Source organism: Ictalurus punctatus, chromosome 3, assembly GCF_001660625.3.
Source record: "Ictalurus punctatus breed USDA103 chromosome 3, Coco_2.0, whole genome shotgun sequence".
NCBI lineage: Eukaryota > Metazoa > Chordata > Actinopteri > Siluriformes > Ictaluridae > Ictalurus > Ictalurus punctatus.
In genome coordinates, this window is record NC_030418.2 from 36,377,985 (window position 1) to 36,399,527 (window position 21,543).

General features: G+C 45.6%; 2 protein-coding genes across 5 annotated transcripts in view; both read right to left on the reverse strand.

The window, feature by feature from the left end:
* Positions 1-3,365, reverse strand: part of sh3gl2a (SH3 domain containing GRB2 like 2a, endophilin A1) — a 24,036-nt gene extending 20,671 nt beyond the window's left edge. For both annotated transcript variants that reach the window (XM_053679933.1, XM_053679934.1), the window contains exon 1: positions 3,157-3,365. In XM_053679933.1, the coding sequence (XP_053535908.1) occupies positions 3,157-3,201 (45 nt within the window). In that variant the 5' untranslated portion in view covers positions 3,202-3,365. The remainder of the gene's footprint in view (positions 1-3,156) is intronic.
* A 1,922-nt stretch (positions 3,366-5,287) lies between these two features.
* spag5 (sperm associated antigen 5) lies at positions 5,288-21,408 on the reverse strand. Of its 3 annotated transcripts, none has more exons than XM_017464906.3 (26): positions 21,305-21,408; positions 20,368-20,396; positions 20,121-20,228; positions 17,592-19,888; positions 16,440-16,629; positions 16,176-16,292; positions 15,985-16,077; positions 15,454-15,588; positions 15,201-15,320; positions 14,952-15,044; positions 14,695-14,829; positions 14,234-14,327; positions 13,529-13,676; positions 11,531-11,581; positions 10,089-10,263; positions 9,776-9,909; positions 9,469-9,637; positions 9,056-9,182; positions 8,412-8,507; positions 8,045-8,174; positions 7,796-7,928; positions 7,566-7,646; positions 7,263-7,409; positions 6,883-6,957; positions 6,716-6,796; positions 5,288-5,459 (listed from the first exon to the last, which is right to left on the reverse strand). In XM_017464906.3, the coding sequence occupies exons 2-26, from the start codon at positions 20,386-20,388 to the stop codon at positions 5,388-5,390; spliced, it is 5,022 nt and encodes a 1,673-aa protein (XP_017320395.1). In that variant the 5' UTR covers positions 20,389-20,396; positions 21,305-21,408; the 3' UTR covers positions 5,288-5,387. The 3 variants fall into 3 exon arrangements, with proteins under 3 accessions (XP_017320395.1, XP_017320396.1, XP_017320394.1); XM_017464907.3 differs by having other exon boundaries at positions 21,297-21,383; XM_017464905.3 differs by lacking the exon at positions 21,305-21,408 and adding an exon at positions 20,941-21,043.
* Positions 21,409-21,543: the final 135 nt, after the last annotated feature.

The window sequence follows — 21,543 nt, forward strand, 5'->3', positions numbered from 1 at the left end:
ACAGGCACTAATCACAGCTCCACTAGCTAGGCTGGAAATTCTATTCTGTTCTCGTACTGTCTTTAAATTTACTTTAAACATCCGCTCACGCGTCAGTATTCACCGTGCGTGTGTGAGATTTCATTCAAATACACAATAAATAAATTATTCAACACTTTCCCTGATATTCTGTGTTCCAAAGATAAATAACACAACCACACCAAAACTCTAAACCCATACACCACTCGGCCTGCAGGGAGACAGACTGTCTCTCCACTCAACCTGTCTCACCACTTAGCCCTGTGCCAGTGAGACCGAGAGTGAGACAGAGAGTGAGACAGAGAGTGAGACAGAGAGTGAGACAGAGAGTGAGACAGTAGGAGAGTGAGACAGTGTGCCTCATCACAGCTCCGTGTCAGTCAGGACGTTTACACAGACAACAATAATCCGATATGAACCCGATTAAGACGATACTCTGATTAAGAAACTAACATATAAACAATGATTTTTTATGACCTTAATCTGATTAAAGTCACACTCGGAGTAAACACAGATGGAATTAAGACGTGTGGAGTATTCCTGTTTTAGTCGACGTGCGTTACAGACGTGTACACGCCTTAATCACACTATTAACGTCGTGTGAGAGTTTTCACCGCATTGTGCAACAGGACACGTACACACACGGCAGCACTCAATGGATTTACGGCAAACAAGAGAGCACGGCTGCGTCCCGAACCGCGTACTTGCCTGCTATATAGTAGGAGAAATACATGTATCTCTATATACTATATAGACGGTACGTACGCGGTTCGGGACGCAGCCCACGGCTTCAAGCGGTCGTCTATCCGCACGTACAGCACGACTAATAATTAACCGCACTTGAAACGTTCGTACAATTAAAAATAAAAACACCCAAAACTGTACACGGTCCCATAACGAAGACCGACTGTACGTCGATACGTGAAATTCTGGAGGGACGTCGGACGGCGTGGCGACGTGATGACGTGTGACGTTAATCCGTCTACGTTCTATAACACGTGACACGGGAACATGAAAGGAGTATTCTAAAAGCGCCTCGTGTAAACACCTTAATCATGGTATTATCTTACTCAGAATAAGGTCCGTGATTAGATTACTGCTGTCCATGTAAACGTAGTCAGTGAGACAGTGAGACAGTAAGGCAGGGAGGTGGGTGAGACAAGGAGGCAGCGAGATGGAGAGACAAAGATAAATACCACCACCACACTAAAGCACTAAACCCATACACTCGGCCTGTCTCTCCACTCAGCCTGCAGTAAGGCAGTGAGACAGTAAGGCAGCGAGGAGGTGAGGCAGCGAGGAGGTGAGGCAGTGAGACAGTAATTCAGTAAGGCAGTGAGACAGTAAGGCAGTGAGACAGGCAGCGAGGAGGTGAGGCAGTGAGGAGGTGAGGCAGTGAGGAGGTGAGGCAGTGAGGCAGCGAGGAGGTGAGGCAGCGAGGAGTGAGGAGGTGAGGCAGTGAGGCAGCGAGGAGGTGAGGCAGCGAGGAGGTGAGGCAGCGAGGAGGTGAGGCAGCGAGGAGGTGAGGCAGTGAGACAGTGAGACAGTAAGGCAGTGAGACAGTAAGGCAGTGAGACAGTAAGGCAGTGAGACAGGCAGCGAGGAGGTGAGGCAGTGAGGAGGTGAGGCAGTGAGACAGTAAGGCAGTGAGGAGGTGAGGCAGTGAGACAGTAAGGCAGCGAGGAGGTGAGGCAGCGAGACAGTAAGGCAGCGAGGAGGTGAGGCAGTAAGACAGTAAGGCAGTGAGTCATTGTGCCTCATCACTCAGGTGCATGTCACTGAGACACGAAGACAGTGAGACAGGTCAACACACACACACACACACACACACACACACACACACACACACACACACACACACACACACTATAGATCTAGTCCTAGCAATAGTAGTAACTTTTCTTATTGCCAGGTGTAAAAACAGTCATCATCAATAAGTACATCAATACTGTGTATTCTATAAGAGACTGTAAACAACTACGCTTGAACAATTTCACTTAATTTAATAAACTATGCATTTAACTATATACAAATAACTATATACACAGAACAATAATTAACACTATTGTAATCTCTCTCTCACACACACACTCTCACTCTCTCTCACACACACACTCTCACACACACACACTCTCACTCTCACACACACACACTCTCACTCTCTCACACACACACTCTCACTCTCTCTCACACACACACTCTCACACACACACACTCTCACTCTCTCACACACACACACTCTCACTCTCTCTCACACAGAGACACTATAGAAACTGTCTGGATGTCTTATTCCCCAAGTACCAAGAACAATTCTTCTTCTTATTATTATTATTATTATTATTATTATTATTATTATTAACTGACTGAATGATAAGGTTCACACACCAGCAGCTCCAGAAAGAAATGTGGAAACACTGACAGGATCATTGAATCAATGAGTTGAACTCGACAACTGAATCGGTTCGATTCGTGAATTAATCATTCAGACTAGTTTTATCAACAGGATTCTCCAATTCACTGAAGTGAACCGACTCGAACAAATGATTCACTCACGAATCGGACATCACTACAACACTTCTCTCATAATCTCACTCGGGACAATTAAATCAGATTTATATGATTACATTACATTTAGATCGATTCCTCACAGAAAACTGCTGTAACGCTTCGGAGAGCCGAATATAAACGACACTGAACTGGACTCGACTCTTTCTCAGGGTTTTCTCTCCTCTTTTGGTAACCTGATGATGTCTGTTCATCTCTTCATCTCCTGCCATCTACCTGCTGCAGGTAACCTCTCAACTGAGAACTGCCGCGGCTCTCAATAACCCCCGACCGCTTTAAGGACGGACACGGACACACACACACACACACACACGGACACACACACACACTCACTCTCTCTCTCTCTCTCTCTCTCTCTCGGGCATTCGTGATAGCCTGCTTCATAATAGATTATTGTGCACAGACGCCATTTAAATACCAAAATCCTACAGGAAAGGATGGGGTTCTGCTGCACCCCTGTCTGACCAGGGCCCTTACAATCATCCTAATCCCCCGGTAACGGCGCCCCTAGGTGTGTGTGTGTGTGTGTGTGTGTGTGTGTGTTTGCGTGTGTGTGTGTAAACACGCTCTTACCTGAGTGGCTTTATGGAGCTGCTTCTTCAACCCTGCTACAGACATGCTGCTGTTTCCGCAGTGTGTGTGTGTGTGTGTGTGTGTGAGGATGAGGATGGATGGATATGTGTGTGTGTGTGTGTGTGTGTGTGTGTGCTCGGAGGAGGAGATAAATAAATCCCGGTTGAAGGAGAGGAGTTTAATCTCCGTCAGCTTCAGCTCACATCTGACCATACACATAAGCCACGCCCATTTAAAGCGACAGCGAGAGCGATTAGCGCATGCGCAGAGCGAGCGGAGAAGTCCCCGAATGACGCACGTGCTAATGGGAATCTGCGTGACGTCGCAGTATTGTGCATATATATTATATATATACATATATTAAAAACACTGTAATGATTAAAGCATTGGACTGTGAGCTAACAGGACAGGCGAAGTATGCAAATTTATGAACATTTAATCACATATTAAAGCTCATTTGCATAACAATGTAATAAAAAAAAAAACAACAAATTTGAATAAAACCAATAAAAACACCTGTAAGAAAATCAGCAATATACTGGAAAAGACGGAGTTTAAAAACCGACTTCTGTAGGGTCTCATTAAATTTAGAACATTCGATCTAAACTGACTGGCCACATTAATAGGAACAGTAGTGCCCGCGTTCAGCCATATGATTATCCATTCAGCCAATCACGCGTCAGCGTGTCACATCCCAGTGATTCAATCCTGCATCACCTGGTCTTTTTCACATCTTCAGTTTGGGTGAGTGTGTGTCTAGTGCAGACTCAGATTCCTGTTCTTGGCTGACAGGAGTGGAACCCGATGTGGCCTTCTGCTGCGGTAGCTCACCCACCGTTGGACTCGAGGTGCTGAGATGCGGTTGTTTGAGTCAGCTCGGATGGATGTTTTTTGTTTTCACACCATTCTGAGTAAACTCTACAGACTGCTGTGTGTGAAGATCTGAGGAGTTTCTGAAAAACCAACCATGCTACGATCAGAGCCACCGAGGTTCTCCCCTCATTCTGATGGTTGATGTGAACATTAACCGAAGCACTTCACCTGTTTCTGCATGATTTTCTTACCTGAGCTGTGATTGGCTGATAATTACACGAACGAGCAGGTTAAAGTTATTAAAGTGGCCAGTGAGTGTAGGACCTGGCTATTATAGGACCGTATCATCTCACACTGAACCTGAACGTGAGAAGTGTCCATGTTGAGAGAACACCGTCACCGTACGATTATTTCTTCTATAGTTTATACCACATCATTTAATTTATCATTCCCTTCATTCATTTTTCCACATTTCTAAAATGCACCCTTTAATTCGGCAACGCAAACCGTCACGGAACTTTTCCTGCCTCGTGCAAGGAGTTGTGGGAAATATTAGCTGAAGAAGTGTCCACAGATCCGCACTGAAATTTACTGCGAGTAGAAGATCCCGGTACCTTCCGGATATTCGTTTCAACATCCTGAGATTGGAGACGCACTTCGACACAATTCGAACCTCGATTACAATTTAGTACGGATAGTACGCTAATTGAGACGCAGGGTTTGAGTTTCAGGAGTGTGCTCATGAGCGCCCTCTGTACACCCTGACTGGACACGCACTCAGCAGAGTCTCTTAATATATTTTGACACCTAGTCCACACCACTCGGTTAATCCCGGATGTATAATACAGGTGGACTGTAACATCTGGACAGGTTACGATGTCAGTGACGTACGTATGTGCACCCTAATGACTGAAAACCAAAGGAATTATTTCCCCTCACAGTGATTTAGCAGTCTAGTGGGAGGTGTTGTGCTGTTACAGGAAACTAACCCACGCCGGGGTGGTGTGACGCCGACACGTCCCACAGGAGTCCGCTTTATACCGGACATGATTTTTGGACCCTGGATTAGTCCGTGTGTCGAGGCTGAATCGGAGTAAAACTGATTCTTTTGGTGAGTTTGCGCTTTGCTTTGGTTTCACACTGCACATAATTAAATAAAAACAAAACAACAAAAAACATCCTCTCAGGTGTGTAGGGTGAGAACGTCCTCGCAAAACTCTCGCTGTGGAAAGGCTGAGAATACACACTCAAACACTGTTCTGCTCAAACACAATAAACACTCTGTGTGTGTGTTAACAATATGGAAGAAAAAAAAATATTTCCACCAAAAACATTTTTATTTAGAACACGTCTGTTTATACACACAAAATCATTTTAGTTTTAAACACAGATTAAAAACCGGTTCAATCAGAATTCCCTCAGCCGAGATACTCCACCAACTTCTGCAGCTCAGGACAAGAGTTTACTACATCAGGTACAGACGAGAGAGCCTAGACACACAGACAGACAGACAGACAGACAGACAGACAGACAGACAGACAGACACACAGACAGACACAGACAGACAGAGGAAGGGGTTATAAAAGGCTCTGCAGGTGATGTTTGTTTCACGTTTGCAGTACGATTGTAGCTAATACGGAGCTATTCATGTCTATTACACGGCCCCTCAGTGTAACCTGCTCCATTTTATACCTGGTTTAACGCAGCTTTTAGCCCTTTGTGTGCCGTTGCGAGCTGTAAAGTTTCCCAGTGTTTTAATAATGAAAACTCTTTCATCGATTTCAGTCTGGTAGAAGTGTTACGAGGTCATGTGACCTGTTACAGCCATTACGCCATTTTTTTGTGGAGTTGGAATTTGGGGCTGTTTTTGATCTGTTTGTTTGGGATTGTGTTGTGTTTGTGAGGTTTGGTGGTGCGTTTGCTCCTGGGTCAGGCGTCACGTGTGGTGTGGGAGGTGCATATAACGCGGGTTAACCTTCCAACAGGTGCGGATGGAAATGGAGAGCTGGGAAGCACACCTTTTTTTTGACCGCGCTCCTGCATGCCAATACACAATAAGTCATTTTACATTAAATTCAGTAGGAAGGTTTCATTTCAACAACTTTTCATTCATTATTTGTTTTTGTCAAGAAAAATAAAGGTCTTTTTATCCACGGCATGCGAGAGAGTGCGTTCATCCATCCCTGGTTCCCCCGTTTCCCCTGCATCGAACGAATCGCCGAAACATGACCTGAGTAACACACATCACTACACCTCCTGGGTGTAAACACACTCGGAGGGAGACTTTAGTGCTTTTTAAGAAGCAGCCAGAATTAAGTTTCTAAAATGTCGCAATCATAAAAACGTGTTCATAAACGTGTTCATTTTACAGCATGCCATCGAGTCGGATTTCCCCGTTCCATCTCCGCTAACTGGATCATATCAGTGGAGTTGGCTTGCTAGCAGAGAATTTAACAGGCTTAGCTTGCTAGTTACCCAACATGCCTAGTTGCTTTAATAAACCTGTGTAGCTCGCCATACATCGAGAACCTAGCGCGCTAACGCTAGATACCTAGATCACATTCTTACTGAGGAGGAGCTGCGTACGACGGAGACATTTAGCTAGCTAACTTTTTTGTTCAGTTAACACACTGTACTCAATAAAGTAACCGGAACGGATTTCTGACTCCCACATTCAATACTGGAGAAAGAGTGTGTGTGTGTGTGTGTGTGTGTGTGTGTGTGTGTGTGTGTGTGTGTGTCCCACCTTCCTCACAGCCTCGATCATATCGTCCAGCAGGTGAAGCTCACGCTCCAGTTTACTCTGATTCATCGCATGCACCATTTGCTGCAGAGAGCAGAGCCATATTACACAAATATCTCACACACACACGTAAATAAAACATTATTATAGAAGTAGTAAAGTTTGTGTACGTGTCTCTTTGCTCGGTCCAGCAGTTTGGATCTGGATTCCTCGACCTCCAGAAGACTGGCCTTCAGCTTCTCCACCTGCTCACGGCACACACACATTTATTTTAATGCTGCAGAGGTCACAAAGCAACAAGATCTGAGATCCGGCAAGGGGTGCACAAACTTTTGCATACAAATATGAACCTGTGATTTGGAGCTGTGCTACTGTCAGATCTGCAGTTATAGAGAATTAATCAACAGCTTCTGACCAATCAGAGTACAGAACTTGGGTACCATGGCGACCGCTCGCTGCTGAAACATTCTGTTACGTCTTTGTTTATTTCCTTATAAAAGAAATAAAACTTTTCGGTGTATAAAGAGGAACACCTTCGACGCTGCAGTACCTCTCTCAGGAGGCGGATCCTGTCCTCCAGGTCTTTCGTGCTGGCTGCTGATTGGCCTGTGGATCTTAGCTCCGCCCTCAGAGCCTGCACCTCCACCTGAGACTGCTGCAGCGCCCGGCGCAGATCCGCCCCCTCCCTACGCAGCTCCTACACACAGACACACACACACAGGCAAATGTCACATGATTAGTCTGAGGAATTTACTACAACCAATCATGCAGAGTACTGCTGCACCACATCCTAACTAATTTACTGTGTGTGTGTGTGTGTGTGTGTGTGTGTGTGTGTGTGTGTGTGTCTCACATTGTTCTCTGCTCGGTGTTTCTGTGCTCCTTCCATCTTCTCCTCCAGCTCACTACACAACTTCATCAGTGCTTTCTCATCCTACACACACACACACACACACACACACACACACACACACACACACACACACGGAGAGGAAAAAGAAGTAATATATAACATAATAATGTATAATGTAGTAACAGTACAGTATGGATTGTGAGGTGTGTAACGCGCACACACACACACACCTGTGCCTTCTGCTGCAGCACCTGTGCATCTTTCTCCACCTGAGCTTTAAACCGGCCCACTTGCTGTTTAAGCTCCGCCCCCTCTGCAGCATGTAGGTTATTCTGCGCCTCCATCTCCTCCTGCAGGTCACGACTGGGACAGTGGAAGAGTTTATTACATCACTGTCTCTCACACACACACACACACACACACACACACACATAGTGCACATTCCTTCTGTGTAATAAGAGTGTACACGTGCTCCTCACATGCTCTTGTGCAGAGTGTGTATCTCAGAGTCTTTGTGTTGTTTCAGCTGATCGATGGCCGAGTGGAGCTCAGACACACGCTCACCCAGAGACGATAACAACGCCAACAGAGTGGTACTGCACTCATCATCTAAAACACACACACACACACACACACACACACACACACACACACACACACACACACATACATACATATATATATATATATATATATATATATATATATATATATATATATATATAAAAAAAAAGACACAACTTGACACCTATTAGAGGTGTAACACAATGCCACTCTCTCCATCTCTGTACAGAACACACTTCTGTTTCACTCTTAATGTGCTGTATTCATATAAGAGTGTGTTACCGTTACTGTTTTGGAGTTCAGCAGGTCTGATGCGAGTGAAGGCGCTGCTCCTGCTGCCCATGCTCTCAATCGGGTCCTCTTCCTCTACACAACTTACTGCATGCACACACACACACACGCACACACGCACATATTCCGTGACACTTAAATATTGTTACTGCACCTGTGTAGGAAGCACTGTTCTAATCCTACATCTCCTATTCACTAAAAGGTGCCTTAGGTAGATAAATGGCCTCTAACTGTTCGGCATTTGAATGATTACCGCCCATGTTACGAAGCTCCGCCCCTAGACTCTTAGCTGGCCCATATAGTGTGTATAAAATGGCTGACAGGAAGCACAACACAAACACAAGCAAACATTCTGGACCGGAACTCAGACTTAATAAACGCTAGGTTATTTCTACAAGTTGGGTATAAATATATAAATAAATTAATAAGTAAATAAATAAATCAGCTATTGCACCTTCAATTTTCTCTGAATGGACTTCCTATAATATTTCTCACTGATCTATCCATACGGTCTATTTTATTAGAAATGTATTGCTTCATTGTCCAATCAATCATCCTACCCATGCATGTTCCCTTCAGTCTCCCCCTCTAATCACTTGTGTGTGTGTGTGTGTGTGTGTGTGTGTAGTACAGACCTGTTTCTGTAGGTGGTGCTGTAACACATGGCTGCTCCTCAGTCAGAGCGTTCATGACAGAGTTAAGGAAGGAGCTGCAGGGCTGAGGGAGAGCTGTAGGATCAGTCTGGACCGTACCATCACCGCTCTGGGGGGGGGGATGGGGGTCAGTGAGGAGAGGAAAATGACTAAACTTCAACGTGTTTATATACTAATGTAAAACACCCAGCACTCTCGGTCAGAGGGCGTTATGGTTGTTTCTATGGTAACGGCTCATTCACAGGGACAGGGATGCTCCACACGTGGGGACGTTCTGTTACAGGAAAGTAATCAACTCCAGGGTGGGAGCTCCAACTGTGCTTCACATTTTATTCACTGCTTTAAATGAATGAAGAGTGGCTGAGTGTTCAGGATGAGTGTGTGAGTGTGTGTACCGTGTGCTGGTCGGTGGTGTGTGTGTTGTTGATGAGGACACACACACGCTGCAGCAGTAGGGAGGTGTCCAGCGTGGCCTGAGCCAGCTGCTCTCCCTGATCCAACAGCATGAGCCGGGCTTTATCACGCGTACTGACCAGCTCCTGCTGCAAACACTCTTTCTCCACACTACACACACACACACACACACACACACACACACACACACACACACACACACACACACACACACTTTTACTAAGAACAGTGCCACAGTCATAACTTATATTGTATCCAAAGTTTGTGTATATTTCGTGTGTGTGTTACCGTAGCTGCTGTAACTCCACTCGGAGGTCCTCACACTGCAGGTTTCTCTCTCTCAGTCCCTGTAGGTGTGAACGCAGCAATCCCTCACTCTCAGCCAACTGTTCTCGGGTCAGTTCATTCTCTGCCTGTAGGAACTACACACACACAAACACGTACACACACGTATAGTCACATAGAGCCAAAAAAACATACATCTACTCTACGCATACCGGCACAGGTTACTTCTTCCTGTATTGGACACCATGATGACTCTATAATAACTATAACTCTGTGTTCTCACTGGAATGAGATATGTGTGTTTGTGTGTGTGTACCTCACTCATCTCCTTGACGTTAGACAGTTCAGTTTGGACCTGTGTGAGTCTGCACAGCTGCAGTCTCTGACTCTCCGTTTCAGCACTGAGTTCAGAAATAAGATTCTCTCTCTGCACCAACGTCTGCTCCAACTCCTCCACCCTCCTCTCACACACACACAGAGCTTCCTGGACACTACAGAGACAGGGAGTGAGAGAGAGGGGGGGGGGAGGAGAGAGAGGGGGAGAGAGAGAGAGAGAGAGAGAGAGAGAGAGAGGGAGGGAGAGAGAGGGAGAGAGAGGAGAGAGAGAAGGGGGGAGAAAGAGAGAGAGGGGGGGAGAGAAGGGGGGAGGAAGAGAGAGAGAGAGAGAGAGAGAGAGAGAAGGGAGGAGGGGGGGGGAGAGAGGGGGGAGAGAGAGAGGGGGAGAGAGAGAGAGGGGGGGGAGAGAGAGAGGGGGGGAGAGAGAGAGGGGGGGGGAGAGAGAGAGGGGGGGGAGAGAGGGGGAGAGAGAGAGAAGGGGGGAGAGAGGGGGGGGAGAGAGAGAGAGAGAGAGGGGGAGAGAGAGGGGGGGAGAGAGAGAGGGGGGGGAGAGAGAGAGAGGGGGGGAGAGAGAGAGGGGGGGAGAGAGAGAGGGGGGGAGAGAGAGAGGGGGGGAGAGAGAGGGGGAGAGAGAGAGAAGGGGGGAGAGAGAGGGGGGGAGAGAGAGAGAGAGAGAGAGGGGGAGAGAGAGGGGGGGAGAGAGAGAGAGAGAGAGAGGGGGAGAGAGAGGGGGGGAGAGAGAGAGAGAGAGAGGGGGAGAGAGAGGGGGGGAGAGAGAGAGGGGGGGAGAGAGAGAGAGAGAGGGAGAGAGAGGGGGGGAGAGAGAGAGAGAGAGAGAGAGGGGGAGAGAGAGGGGGGGAGAGAGAGGGGGGGAGAGAGAGAGGGGGAGAGAGAGAGGGGGGGGAGAGAGGGGGAGAGAGAGAGAAGGGGGGAGAAAGAGAGAGAGAGAGGGGGAGAGAGAGAGAGAAATGTAATTATATAATGTAAACTAAGGTCAGAAATAAACAAGAACACTAAGGATAAACTACAGGGGAAAACAATAATTTAATTAAAGTTCACATACAAAGTCAAAAATCCCAACTAAGGAATAAAAACACTTTAATTAGATTTATAACTTAATATAATGTTCAGAAATGAAATAAATAATTAGAGACAGGAGTGTATACATCACTCGTGACTTCTTTATTCCTGACTCTGTGTGTTTGTGTGCGCGCACGTGTGTGTGTCTGCGCATCTGCACATGCATGTGTGTGTCTGCATGTGTGTGCGCGTGTCTGCGTATCTGGACATGCATGTGTCTGCGTGTTTGCGTGAGTGTCTGCGTATCTGGACATGCATGTGTCTGCATGTTTGTGTGTGTGTGTGTGTGTGTGTGTGTGTGTGTGTGTGTGTGTGTGTGTGTGCGCACGCATGTGTGTCTACCTGTCTGCTCTCTCTGTAGCTTCCTGAGTTTTGTGCATCGAACTCTGCAATCTGAAACGATAAAATCACAGAAGTTAAAGTTAAACTCCACCCTATAGTCAGCGGTTGTGTGTAGCTCTGATGTCACAGGGGGCGGAGCTAGCATAGGTAGAGTTTAATAGGAGAAAATAAGAGCAACGTTCAACATCATATTAATGAGAAATACAGTGCAGAAGTCGTGGAGCAAATGCCAGACTTAAAGTCCCAGAATGCAATGCAGTTAGAGGACGCAGAGACTTGGCTAGTTATCGATCTACGAGATGATGAGTGCGCTCACATTGACAGCGGTATTAGCACGAATTTAGCATGATCTGTGAGTGTACAGACGAGAGAACTGGGCATTATGGGTAATGTAGGAAACACGTCCGAGAAAGCAGTTTAAAAAAAGTCACAATTTACAAAGTGTGCGCGTGGTGTAATTGTCGATAAAGCAAAAGGTGTCATAGACTGAAGAAGTGTGAAGATATACATACAGGTTTATCCAAAAGAAATCTTTGTTAAATATAGGTGTGCAACAATTATTGGCACCCCTATGATTTCATATGAGAAATTTATTTTAAGTATATTCACACTGATATTTTACTACTTTTTTTTTAGTACAACCATGTTCAACCATGACTTCCTGTTTCACAGGGGTATAAATATGAGGTAACACACAGGCCAAATTCCCTTAGTCATTCATAACAATGAGTAAAAGCGAGGAATATAGCTGTGATGTGCGACAAAAGGTTGTTGAGCTTCACACAATGGGAAGTTTCTATAAGAAAATAGCACAAGCAGTGAAAACGCCCATTTCACCATCAGGGCAATAATTAAGAAGTTCCAGTCCACTGGAAATGTTATGAATGGACCTGGAATTGGACGTGTGTCTGTATCGTCTCAACGCACTGTGAAGAGGACGGTTCGAGTGGATAAAACATCTCCAAGGATCACAGCTGGAGAACTGCAGAAGTTAGTTGTGTCTTGGCGTCAGAAAGTCTCCAAAACTACAATCTGAAGTCACCGACATCACCACAAGCTGTTTGGAAGGGGTTCAGGAAAAAAGCCTCTACTCTCATCCAAAAACACACTCGAGCGTGTTCAGTGTGCAGACACTACTGGAACTTCAAATGGGATCGGGTTCTATGGTCAGATGAAACCAGAATAGAGCTTTTTGGTAATAAACACAGAGGTGGTTCTGGAGCACACAGAGAGGTAGCCGTATGGAAAAGTACCTCATGCCCACGGTTAAATATGGTGGTGGATCTTTAATGTTTTGGGTCTGTTTTTCTGCCAGAGGACCTGGACATTTTGTTAGGATACATGGCATCATGGACTATCAAATATCAACAGATATTAAATGAAAACCTGACTGCCTCTGACAGAAAGATTCAAATGGGCCGTGGTTGGATCTTCCAGCAGGACAATGATCCAAAACATCATCAAAATCAACACAGAAATGGTTTACTGACCACAAAATCAAGATCCTGCCCTGACCATCCCAGTCCCCTGACCTGAACCCCATAGAACACCTGTGTGGTGAACTGAAGAGGAGAGTCCACCAGCATGGACCTCGAAATGTGAAGGATCTGGAGAGGTTGTGTATGGAGGAACGCTCTCAGATCCCTCGCCATGTATTCTCCAACCTTATCAGGCGTTATAGGAGAAGACTCAGAGCTGTTATCTTGGCAAAGCGAGGTAGCACAAAGTATTGACTAAAAGGGTGCCAATAATTGTTGCACACCTATATTTAACAAAGATATTATTTTTTGATAAACCGGTATTGTGTTTGCAATTGATTGAAATCCATGAGAGCATGGAAGTTTTTTTAACAAAAGATCAAAAGGTTAAACAATAAAGACAAATTTTCACAGCCTTCGTTGCTCATATTTACCGAGGGTATGAGTATGAGATGTTCAGCAGATGATGGGGGGTGTGTGTGTGTGTGTGTGTGTGTGTGTGTGTGTGTGTGTGTCATACTTGCTGGTCTCAGAGGCGAGTGTTTGCTCCAGGAAAGCGTAAGAAGCCAGAGTAGAGGAAACTATAGCAGAGAGCTCGGTGGTCTTCCTCTGGAACTGAGAGCGCTCGTCCTCTACCTCAGTCAGCTGCTCACGCAGAACCGCCATCTCTGTCACCAAACACACACACGCGCGCACACACGCACACACACGCGCACACACACAATTAGAAGATTCACTAACAATTCCTTTATCCCCTCATGGTGACTCTCTTTACACTTTGGAGCCGATCATATGAACAAACAAACAAACAAACAAACAAACAAATAAAGTGTCTCAACTGATGACCTGTCAATCATTTACATATTCAAACTTCAGAACAGAAGTGAGGGAGAAGGAGGGCAATGAGCGAAGATGAAAGCACCACGCTATTTAAACCTGAAGAAGTCTTCATCGTCACCATAGCAACCAGAGCAAAGCAGAAGGGAAGCATTTTCTTCACTTTTATTAATAAAAATCTTTTTAAGTCTCAATAGACCAATCAGCACACTGCTGCTTGGGAACTACTGACCAATCACAGCTCAGGAGGCGTGACTTGTTCAGACATGATGTTTTTTCCCCTCTGGGTTTAATGATGGACTGATGTGATGTGTCAGTGTGTGAGGTGTGTACTGCCACCTAGAGCCTGTGGTTAATATCACACGCAGATGCACATGCGCGAACACACCTGAACTCATGATGGTTATCTGTGTGTTGAGATCTGCAATCTGCTGATGGGCTTCCTGCAGGCTGGAGTGTGTGTCATATAACTGCTGCTCCATCTGTCTCGCACACACACACACACACACACACACATAGAGAAAGGGAAAAGTGTCATAATGCAATATTCCTCCACACAGTAACAGATGATTGTAGTGTATACTTTAAGATATCATCACTATACCAGTGTTAGATGAGTGCTGTATTTCAGTCACTATATAGTGAACAGCGCGTGTGATTTGGGACACGCCCACAGTGTACTAACAGTAGTGTTTACGTGGCCTTTATATATTCAACACGGTGTTTACATCAGTAAAGGAAAACTTGAGATTAGCACACACACCTATAGTGTAGGACAGTGTTTCTGTCTGTGTGTGTGTGTGTGTATGTGTGTGTGTGTGTGTGTGTGTGTGTGAGAGAGAGAGACACCTGTTGTCGGTCCTCTACAGCCCGGTCTCTCTCCTCCTGGTGTTTCCTGCTCTGCAGAAGAGCTCCTGATGCTTTGTGCTGAAGTTGGTGCAGTAACGGATACGTCCTCTGGAGGAGCTGCTGAGCTTTGTGTAGCTAATAAACACAACAATCAGTACAACACCAGTGTGCAGTGTGTACAAGTGTCAGCATGCAGTGTGTGTGTGTGTCTCTGTGTGCGTGTGCGTCTCTGTGTGCGCGCGCTGTGCGGATCATACCTCAGCTGACAGGTGTGTGTGATCCTCCAGTGTCTCTCTCAGCAGTGTGTTGGCTTCAGTCACAGAGTCCATGTGCATCCTGCTCAGCTCCACCTGGGTGTGCGCGCAGACACACACACACACACACACACACACACACACACGGCGCTGAGGATTAATGATATAACAGAGGTACAAGAATATAATAGAGTAGTGATGTGTAAACGAGATAGACATCATGTTTATCTCAGTGTGTGTGTTTTTTCTCACCAGCTGTGGGAAAGTGTGTGTAAGTGCATCTGTCAGTTCCTCATGAGATCCAAGGTTACGCTGGAGATCAGACACTTGTGTGGTGTGAAGGACACGCAACTGCTCCAGCACCCGCAGCACCTACACACACACACACACACAAATCTTCAAGCAAAACTATCATCCCTGTATTGTGATGCTCCATTTAACCGTGTGTGTGTGTGTGTGTGTGTGTGTGTGTGTGAGAGAGTGTGAGAGAGAGAGAGAGACAGACCGTGGATTTCTCCTCCAGAGCTTCTTCCTTCTGCTGCTTCATATCATCTCTGTCCTTCACACACACTCTGTTCTTCTGCTCCATCATCCTCAGCGTGTCCATACAGCGAGCAGAGAGAGCTTTCATCTGCCCCAGCTACACACACACACACACACACACACACACACACACACACACACACACACACACACACACACACACACTTCAGTCTGATAGAGCACTAAAGACTGGGAGAAACTTCCCCTTTCAGTATGAAGCTTGTCCTGAACACACTGCAGGAGAGGTTTCAGTGAAGAGGGTGAGGCACTTCTGAAAGGCACTGTACTGTAAGTGTCCTATATAGTGAATAAGACATGAGTTGGGACACGCCCCCAGCCAGTCAGGTATTCTATAATGTAATAGTATAGAGATGTAAATTCTGAACTCTACACTGTAGAAGTGTGCGAGTGAAGACGTCACGACTCTGCAGTGTATCTCTCTCTGTAGTAGTGCACTAGTAAGGGCTAGTGGAAAGGGAGTAGGGAGCATCACCTGCTGGGACTGGATTTCCTGATCGCCAGTAACGATGCCTTCGAGCTCCTTCATGCTGCAGAGAACCTCCTCCGTTTCTGATTTAATACTCACCTGCGGATACACACAACATTAGGTTTCAGCAACGTGTTGGTGTGTGTGCAGGTGTGTACGTAGGTGTGCATGTCGGGGTGTGTGTAGGGGTGAGTTACCAAGGCATTGCTCATGAGCTGCATGGCCTGGTGTAAGTTGTGAAAAGTTTCCTGGTCGATCTCCAGAGTTCGGATTCTTTCTAGTGCGCTCACATACAGCTCTCTGTACGGCCCCGTCTGAACACACACACACACACACACACGACTGAAACCCCACAAAGCCGAGATCTCATTTACAGCCAGAATGAAGAACATCAACATTACAGGATATGATATAATCTTTAATATATAAGATGATGTATAATGATATAGGTCTCGTCTGACCTGGCTGAGCTCGGTGCGCTCCGTCTGGACGTGGCGGTCTCTCAGGCTGGACGGGCTGGGCTCGGTTCTGCCTCTGAGGTTCTGGGTCGACGTGAGCTGCTGAGACAGAACCTCCACCATGATGAGGGTGGAGATCATCTTCTGCTCCAGCTCAGAGCGAGTCAAACACTCCAGGTTACTGCGACTCACACTGAACACCAGATAAAGCAGAACCAACAGACACGCTGAGGATTAATGAATCAGATGGACGTTTGGTTACTCAGTCGTTTGCTTGAGCGAGTCGTTTGTTCAGGTGGGTCGGCAGTTCAGCCAGGTGTGTGGCGAATTAGCCATTTGTTTGTCTGTTTGTGTGGTTCAGTCAGGTGTGTGGTTTTTCTATCAGTTGTTTGCTTGGTCGAGTTGGTCAATCGCTCCGTCATGTGACTCATTTATTCAACTCAGTCAGATTTTTGGCTGTTTGTGTGAATCAATCATTTGTGTGAGTCAGTCACATTCAGTAGGGCTTAATCGTCTGTTAGCTGTTGGTCAGTCATTCGTTCAAATGGGTGGGAACGTCATATGTTCATGAACGTCGTTCGACTCGGCGAGTTATTTGTTTGTTGATTCGGATGAACGTTTAATGTGTTCAAAACAGTGAGTCATTTGTTTGATGATTCAGATGAACGTTTAAGATGTTCGAGTCAGTAATTCGTTTATTTGTTGATTCGGTCGAATGTTCGAGTCATCTGAATCAGTGAGTCATTTATTTGTTGTTTTGCATTGATGTTTCAGTTGTTTGAATCAGTGAGTCATTTGTTTGTTGATTCAGATTAATATTTCAGACGTTTGAGTCAGTGAGTCGTTTGTTTGTTGATTTGGATAAATGTTCGAGTCATCTGAATCAGTGAGTCGTTTGTGTGTTGATTTGTGTGAATGGGTCAGTCGCTCATTTGAGTGGACGAGTTGTTCGTTTGTTGATTCGAGTTAATTGTGACAGTTGCTCGTTTGCGTGGTTTAAACGAGGAACAAAACTCTAATGCAGCAACGAACGTGTTCCAGCCAATCATAATTAACCAGTCACGTGCTTTAATTTTGAAAATACGGAATAAACTTTCTGAATAGCGCTCTGGTTTTACTGTTTTACGGTTAAACTCGTGAACACATGTCCGTTACCTCCAGAGCAGAGAGTCTGTCGAAGTGCAGGCGTCCGAGACGTGGATCTCCTTCCTCTCCTCCATGATGACGGACGTGTTGGTGCTGCGCTCCTGCTGCGAGGTGGGCGTGGTCCACACACAGGCGCTGTGCTGCTGCACCGGCGTCACGGCTGCCGGGGCGGAGATTTTCCCCGAGGCTGCGATCAGGAGTTCACCCATCTTCCTGAGCTGCTCTTGGAGAGGTTCTTTTCCCACTGCAGAGAAATCCTTCACGACCTTCTCGCAATGCAGCTCGTGATCGGAGGCGGGTTTCGGAGTTAGCGGTGCGGTAAGTACGGTAGAGTGCAGCTGCGGAGGAGGAATGGGACTTTCTGGAATCCAGAGATGACCAAGTGCTGAATGTTTAGGAGTGGAAGGTTCAGATAGAACGATGTGGCTCCACATTTTCATCTGAGCTTCTAAATCCACGCTTTCAGAACGCAGGAGTTCGGGATCGGCGTGGGTCCACGCGTCAGCATTTTGGCTGATTATGTTGCGGTTCTGCACAGTCTGGGTTTCTGCTGTACCAACATTCTTAGGAATACTATCAACAGCAGGTTGGCAATGAGACCATATCTCACCCTTCTGATCTGAAAACACTTCCTCAACATCACATCTGAGGCGCGCGTTTTCATCCGTGAGCACATCTTCTTCAAGACGAGCGGACGTTTGCTGGTCGAGATCTCGCTGCTGGACAGATTCGATGTGGTGTACCTCTGTGGGGTCTGAAGAACTTTCGAGAACCATCATTTCAGACTTCATACTTTCTGATCCCTCAACCCTCATGGTGCTTTCTGAGCTGTCCAAACCCCCAGGGTTGGAAACGTGCACACTGAGGTGAGCTTCGTTCTCAGAAACCGTCGACTCTGGATCGTGTTTCACAACCGGGCAATAAATAGGGTAATCTTTTTCACTAGAGTCAAGACTTTCTCCACCATGTTCGCTTAACTCACTGTTAGGCGAGGACTTGGCCTGATCGTCGATGTTTAAACCCTTCATGAGCATGGACATGTCCACCATTCTGTATGTGTTCTCAATCTCCACTTCGGCTCCTGAGAAGCGAAACGTGACGTCATCTCGTCTCTCTGCTGCAGTGGAACCGTTTAGAGCGTTATAAGAGTCGTTTGTGGTAATGACTCCTTCCGGAGTGTTAGCATCTAACACGGTGGAACGCACGGAAGAATCGTTTACTTGTACAGGAAAAGAATCTGTTAGGTCGTTACAGTACGGGTGGTCACAATGGAGGCTGGGAAGCTCGGTGTACTCATCAGAGGTCTCCCTTTGGAGATTCTGCACTTCTGAATCTTTAGTGACGAGTGATTCATTTTTCATAAGTGATTCTTCTGCAATTTCAACTTCTCCTCCAGGACAGGTGAAGGATTTAAAGGTGACGTCTGGTGCATTTTTGGAGATGTATGGAATTACAGAAACAACATCATCATCATCATCATCATCACCACCATCATCCTCCTCCTCCATTTTCCCAGATCTCAGCTCAGATGTTTGAGTATGACAGTACAGATGATCAAAATGGTGGCCAGGAAGCTCGGTGTGTTCATCAAAGAGCTCACTTTCGAGATTCTGTGAATCTTCTGAATCGTTAGCATTGAGTGATTCATTCTTCATGAGTGGTTCACACTGCAGAAGTGATTCTTCTGCAATTTCAACTTCTCCTCCAGGGCAGGTGAAGGATTTAAAGGTGACGTCTGGTGCATTTTTGGAGATGGAAGGAATTACAGAAACATCATCATCACCACCACCATCCTCCTCCTCCATTTTCGCAGACCTCAGCTCAGACGTTTGAGTATTACTATACACATGATCAAAATGGCGGCTGGGAAGCTCTGTGTGCTCTTCAGAGACCTCGTCTTCAAAACTCTGAGATGGATTATCCAAATCTGGATCTTGAGCGACGATCGAGTCATCATGTACGACCGATTCATCGCCCGAGATCTCGACTTCTCCTCCGGGACAGGTGAAGGATTTGAAGGTGATGTCTGTAGAGTTCGTGTGGCTCGGAGTCTGATCTCCAGAGGGTTTTTGGTCCTCCTGCTTCCTGTCAGTGGTGTGTCTGCTGTACGGATGATCCTCATGTTCGCCCTCGGCGTTCTCGTATGTCAGGGTGGTGTTGTTAAGAGTGCGCGGAGAGTCGCGAGCGATTAGAACGGACTCGTCGCAGAGATCAGATCTGTCCGAGATCTCCACCTCTCCCCCTGCGCATGTGAAGGATGTAAACGTGATGCTTGTTCCAGGTGTGTTTTCAGAGAGATTTTCCTTCTGTTTGGTGAATGTTTAAAAAATAAATAAATAAATACATACATACATAAATACATAAATGAGATTTACAATACAATCAGAGCAGAGTACGAGCCTACTGAGGTATGATTAGTATCGTGATATTGATATAATATCATCAGCAGCCCATCAGGGGATGGCTGTGGTTTCATTTCTGCTAAATAAATAAATACGATGACGGACTGATGATTAAGACAGACCGGTGGTGTGTTACCTCATCAGATTGCACCTCACACACTTTAACACTGGACGACGTCTGCTGCTGCGCTGATCTCTCATTCTGTACATCACGCAGTGGAGCTCGCTCACACCTCACTGTGTGCTGCACACACACACACACACACACACACACACACACACACACACACACACACACACACTTACTTTAGCATCAAGTCTCCAGCATTACACTGCTGTTTTAATGTCACTGTGTGAGTTCACAGCAATGATGATGTACTCACAGGGGCTCTGATACTCGACATCACTCCGTCTGTAATGTAAACAGAGAGACATTTTAATCAATCCATGATTATAAAGTATATGTCTAACTTTATTATTATTCAAATCTTTTGTCCCCATTAAGAAGCAATAATTCATCAAATTATGCATCACTCAGTCTGATTGTTATGACGCTCAGGTGTGTGATATGGTGTTTAACCTGTAAGATCTTCTACTGCACCATGATTAATATTCATACAACAAGAAATAAACCAGAACACAAACAAACAAACAAACAAACAAACAAACAAACAAACAAACAAACATTACCCCCACCATTTTAATGTGTTACAGATGAATCCAACTTGTGAAAAATGTTTTGAAAAATGTTTTACAAAATGTTTTATCATTTTAGTTATGAAAACCCATATTTACAACTTAATTCTATAAATAAATAAATAAATAAATAAATAAATAAATGATTCCGTATGTTTGTCCAGTCATTTTTCAATCAGACTTTCCACTTAATTACCCATTCAGTTGAATAATCAAGTGCAACAGTTATTTATTTAGTCATCAAATCATACACAACTTACATTTCATAATAAGAACTTAAAGATGAACTCTAAAAACCTACGGAACTGAACTGAAACTGACGTTACAGCGCTTCACATCCCAAACCGCCTGCCAGCGGGTAAAAAGTGCACTAAAACAGAGCATGGAGGCACTATTTCATCCCCTAAGTAGTGCACAGAGATAGGGAGTACGCGCTCATTCGGGATTCAGCCGCGTACCCGAGCGCTAACTCGCTAGCATTAGCGTCACGGAGTGTCACACTACTAAACAAAAAAACCCACACACTTCGATTTTAAACTCTGCTTATGTTAATCCTTTACTCACAGGTCCGCACATTTAAACCGCGACTAAAATTATAACATTCTATCATTCGTACCTTCTTACCTTGTAATATCAATAATAACTAGATGCTGTCGTTTGTTTTTAACCGCCGTTCGGTTCAAAAATTTTGACGCGCGATGACGCCATCGGCACGCGACCGCCTTGTGCTAAACGTTTCAAACGTGCGACAAGAAGACTGACACGGTCCCACTTAACCGCCCACTAGCGGTTACTAACTGTTACTACAAGCTTTATTTACTCTCACGGTTAACATTCTGTATACACGTATTTACATATTTAAT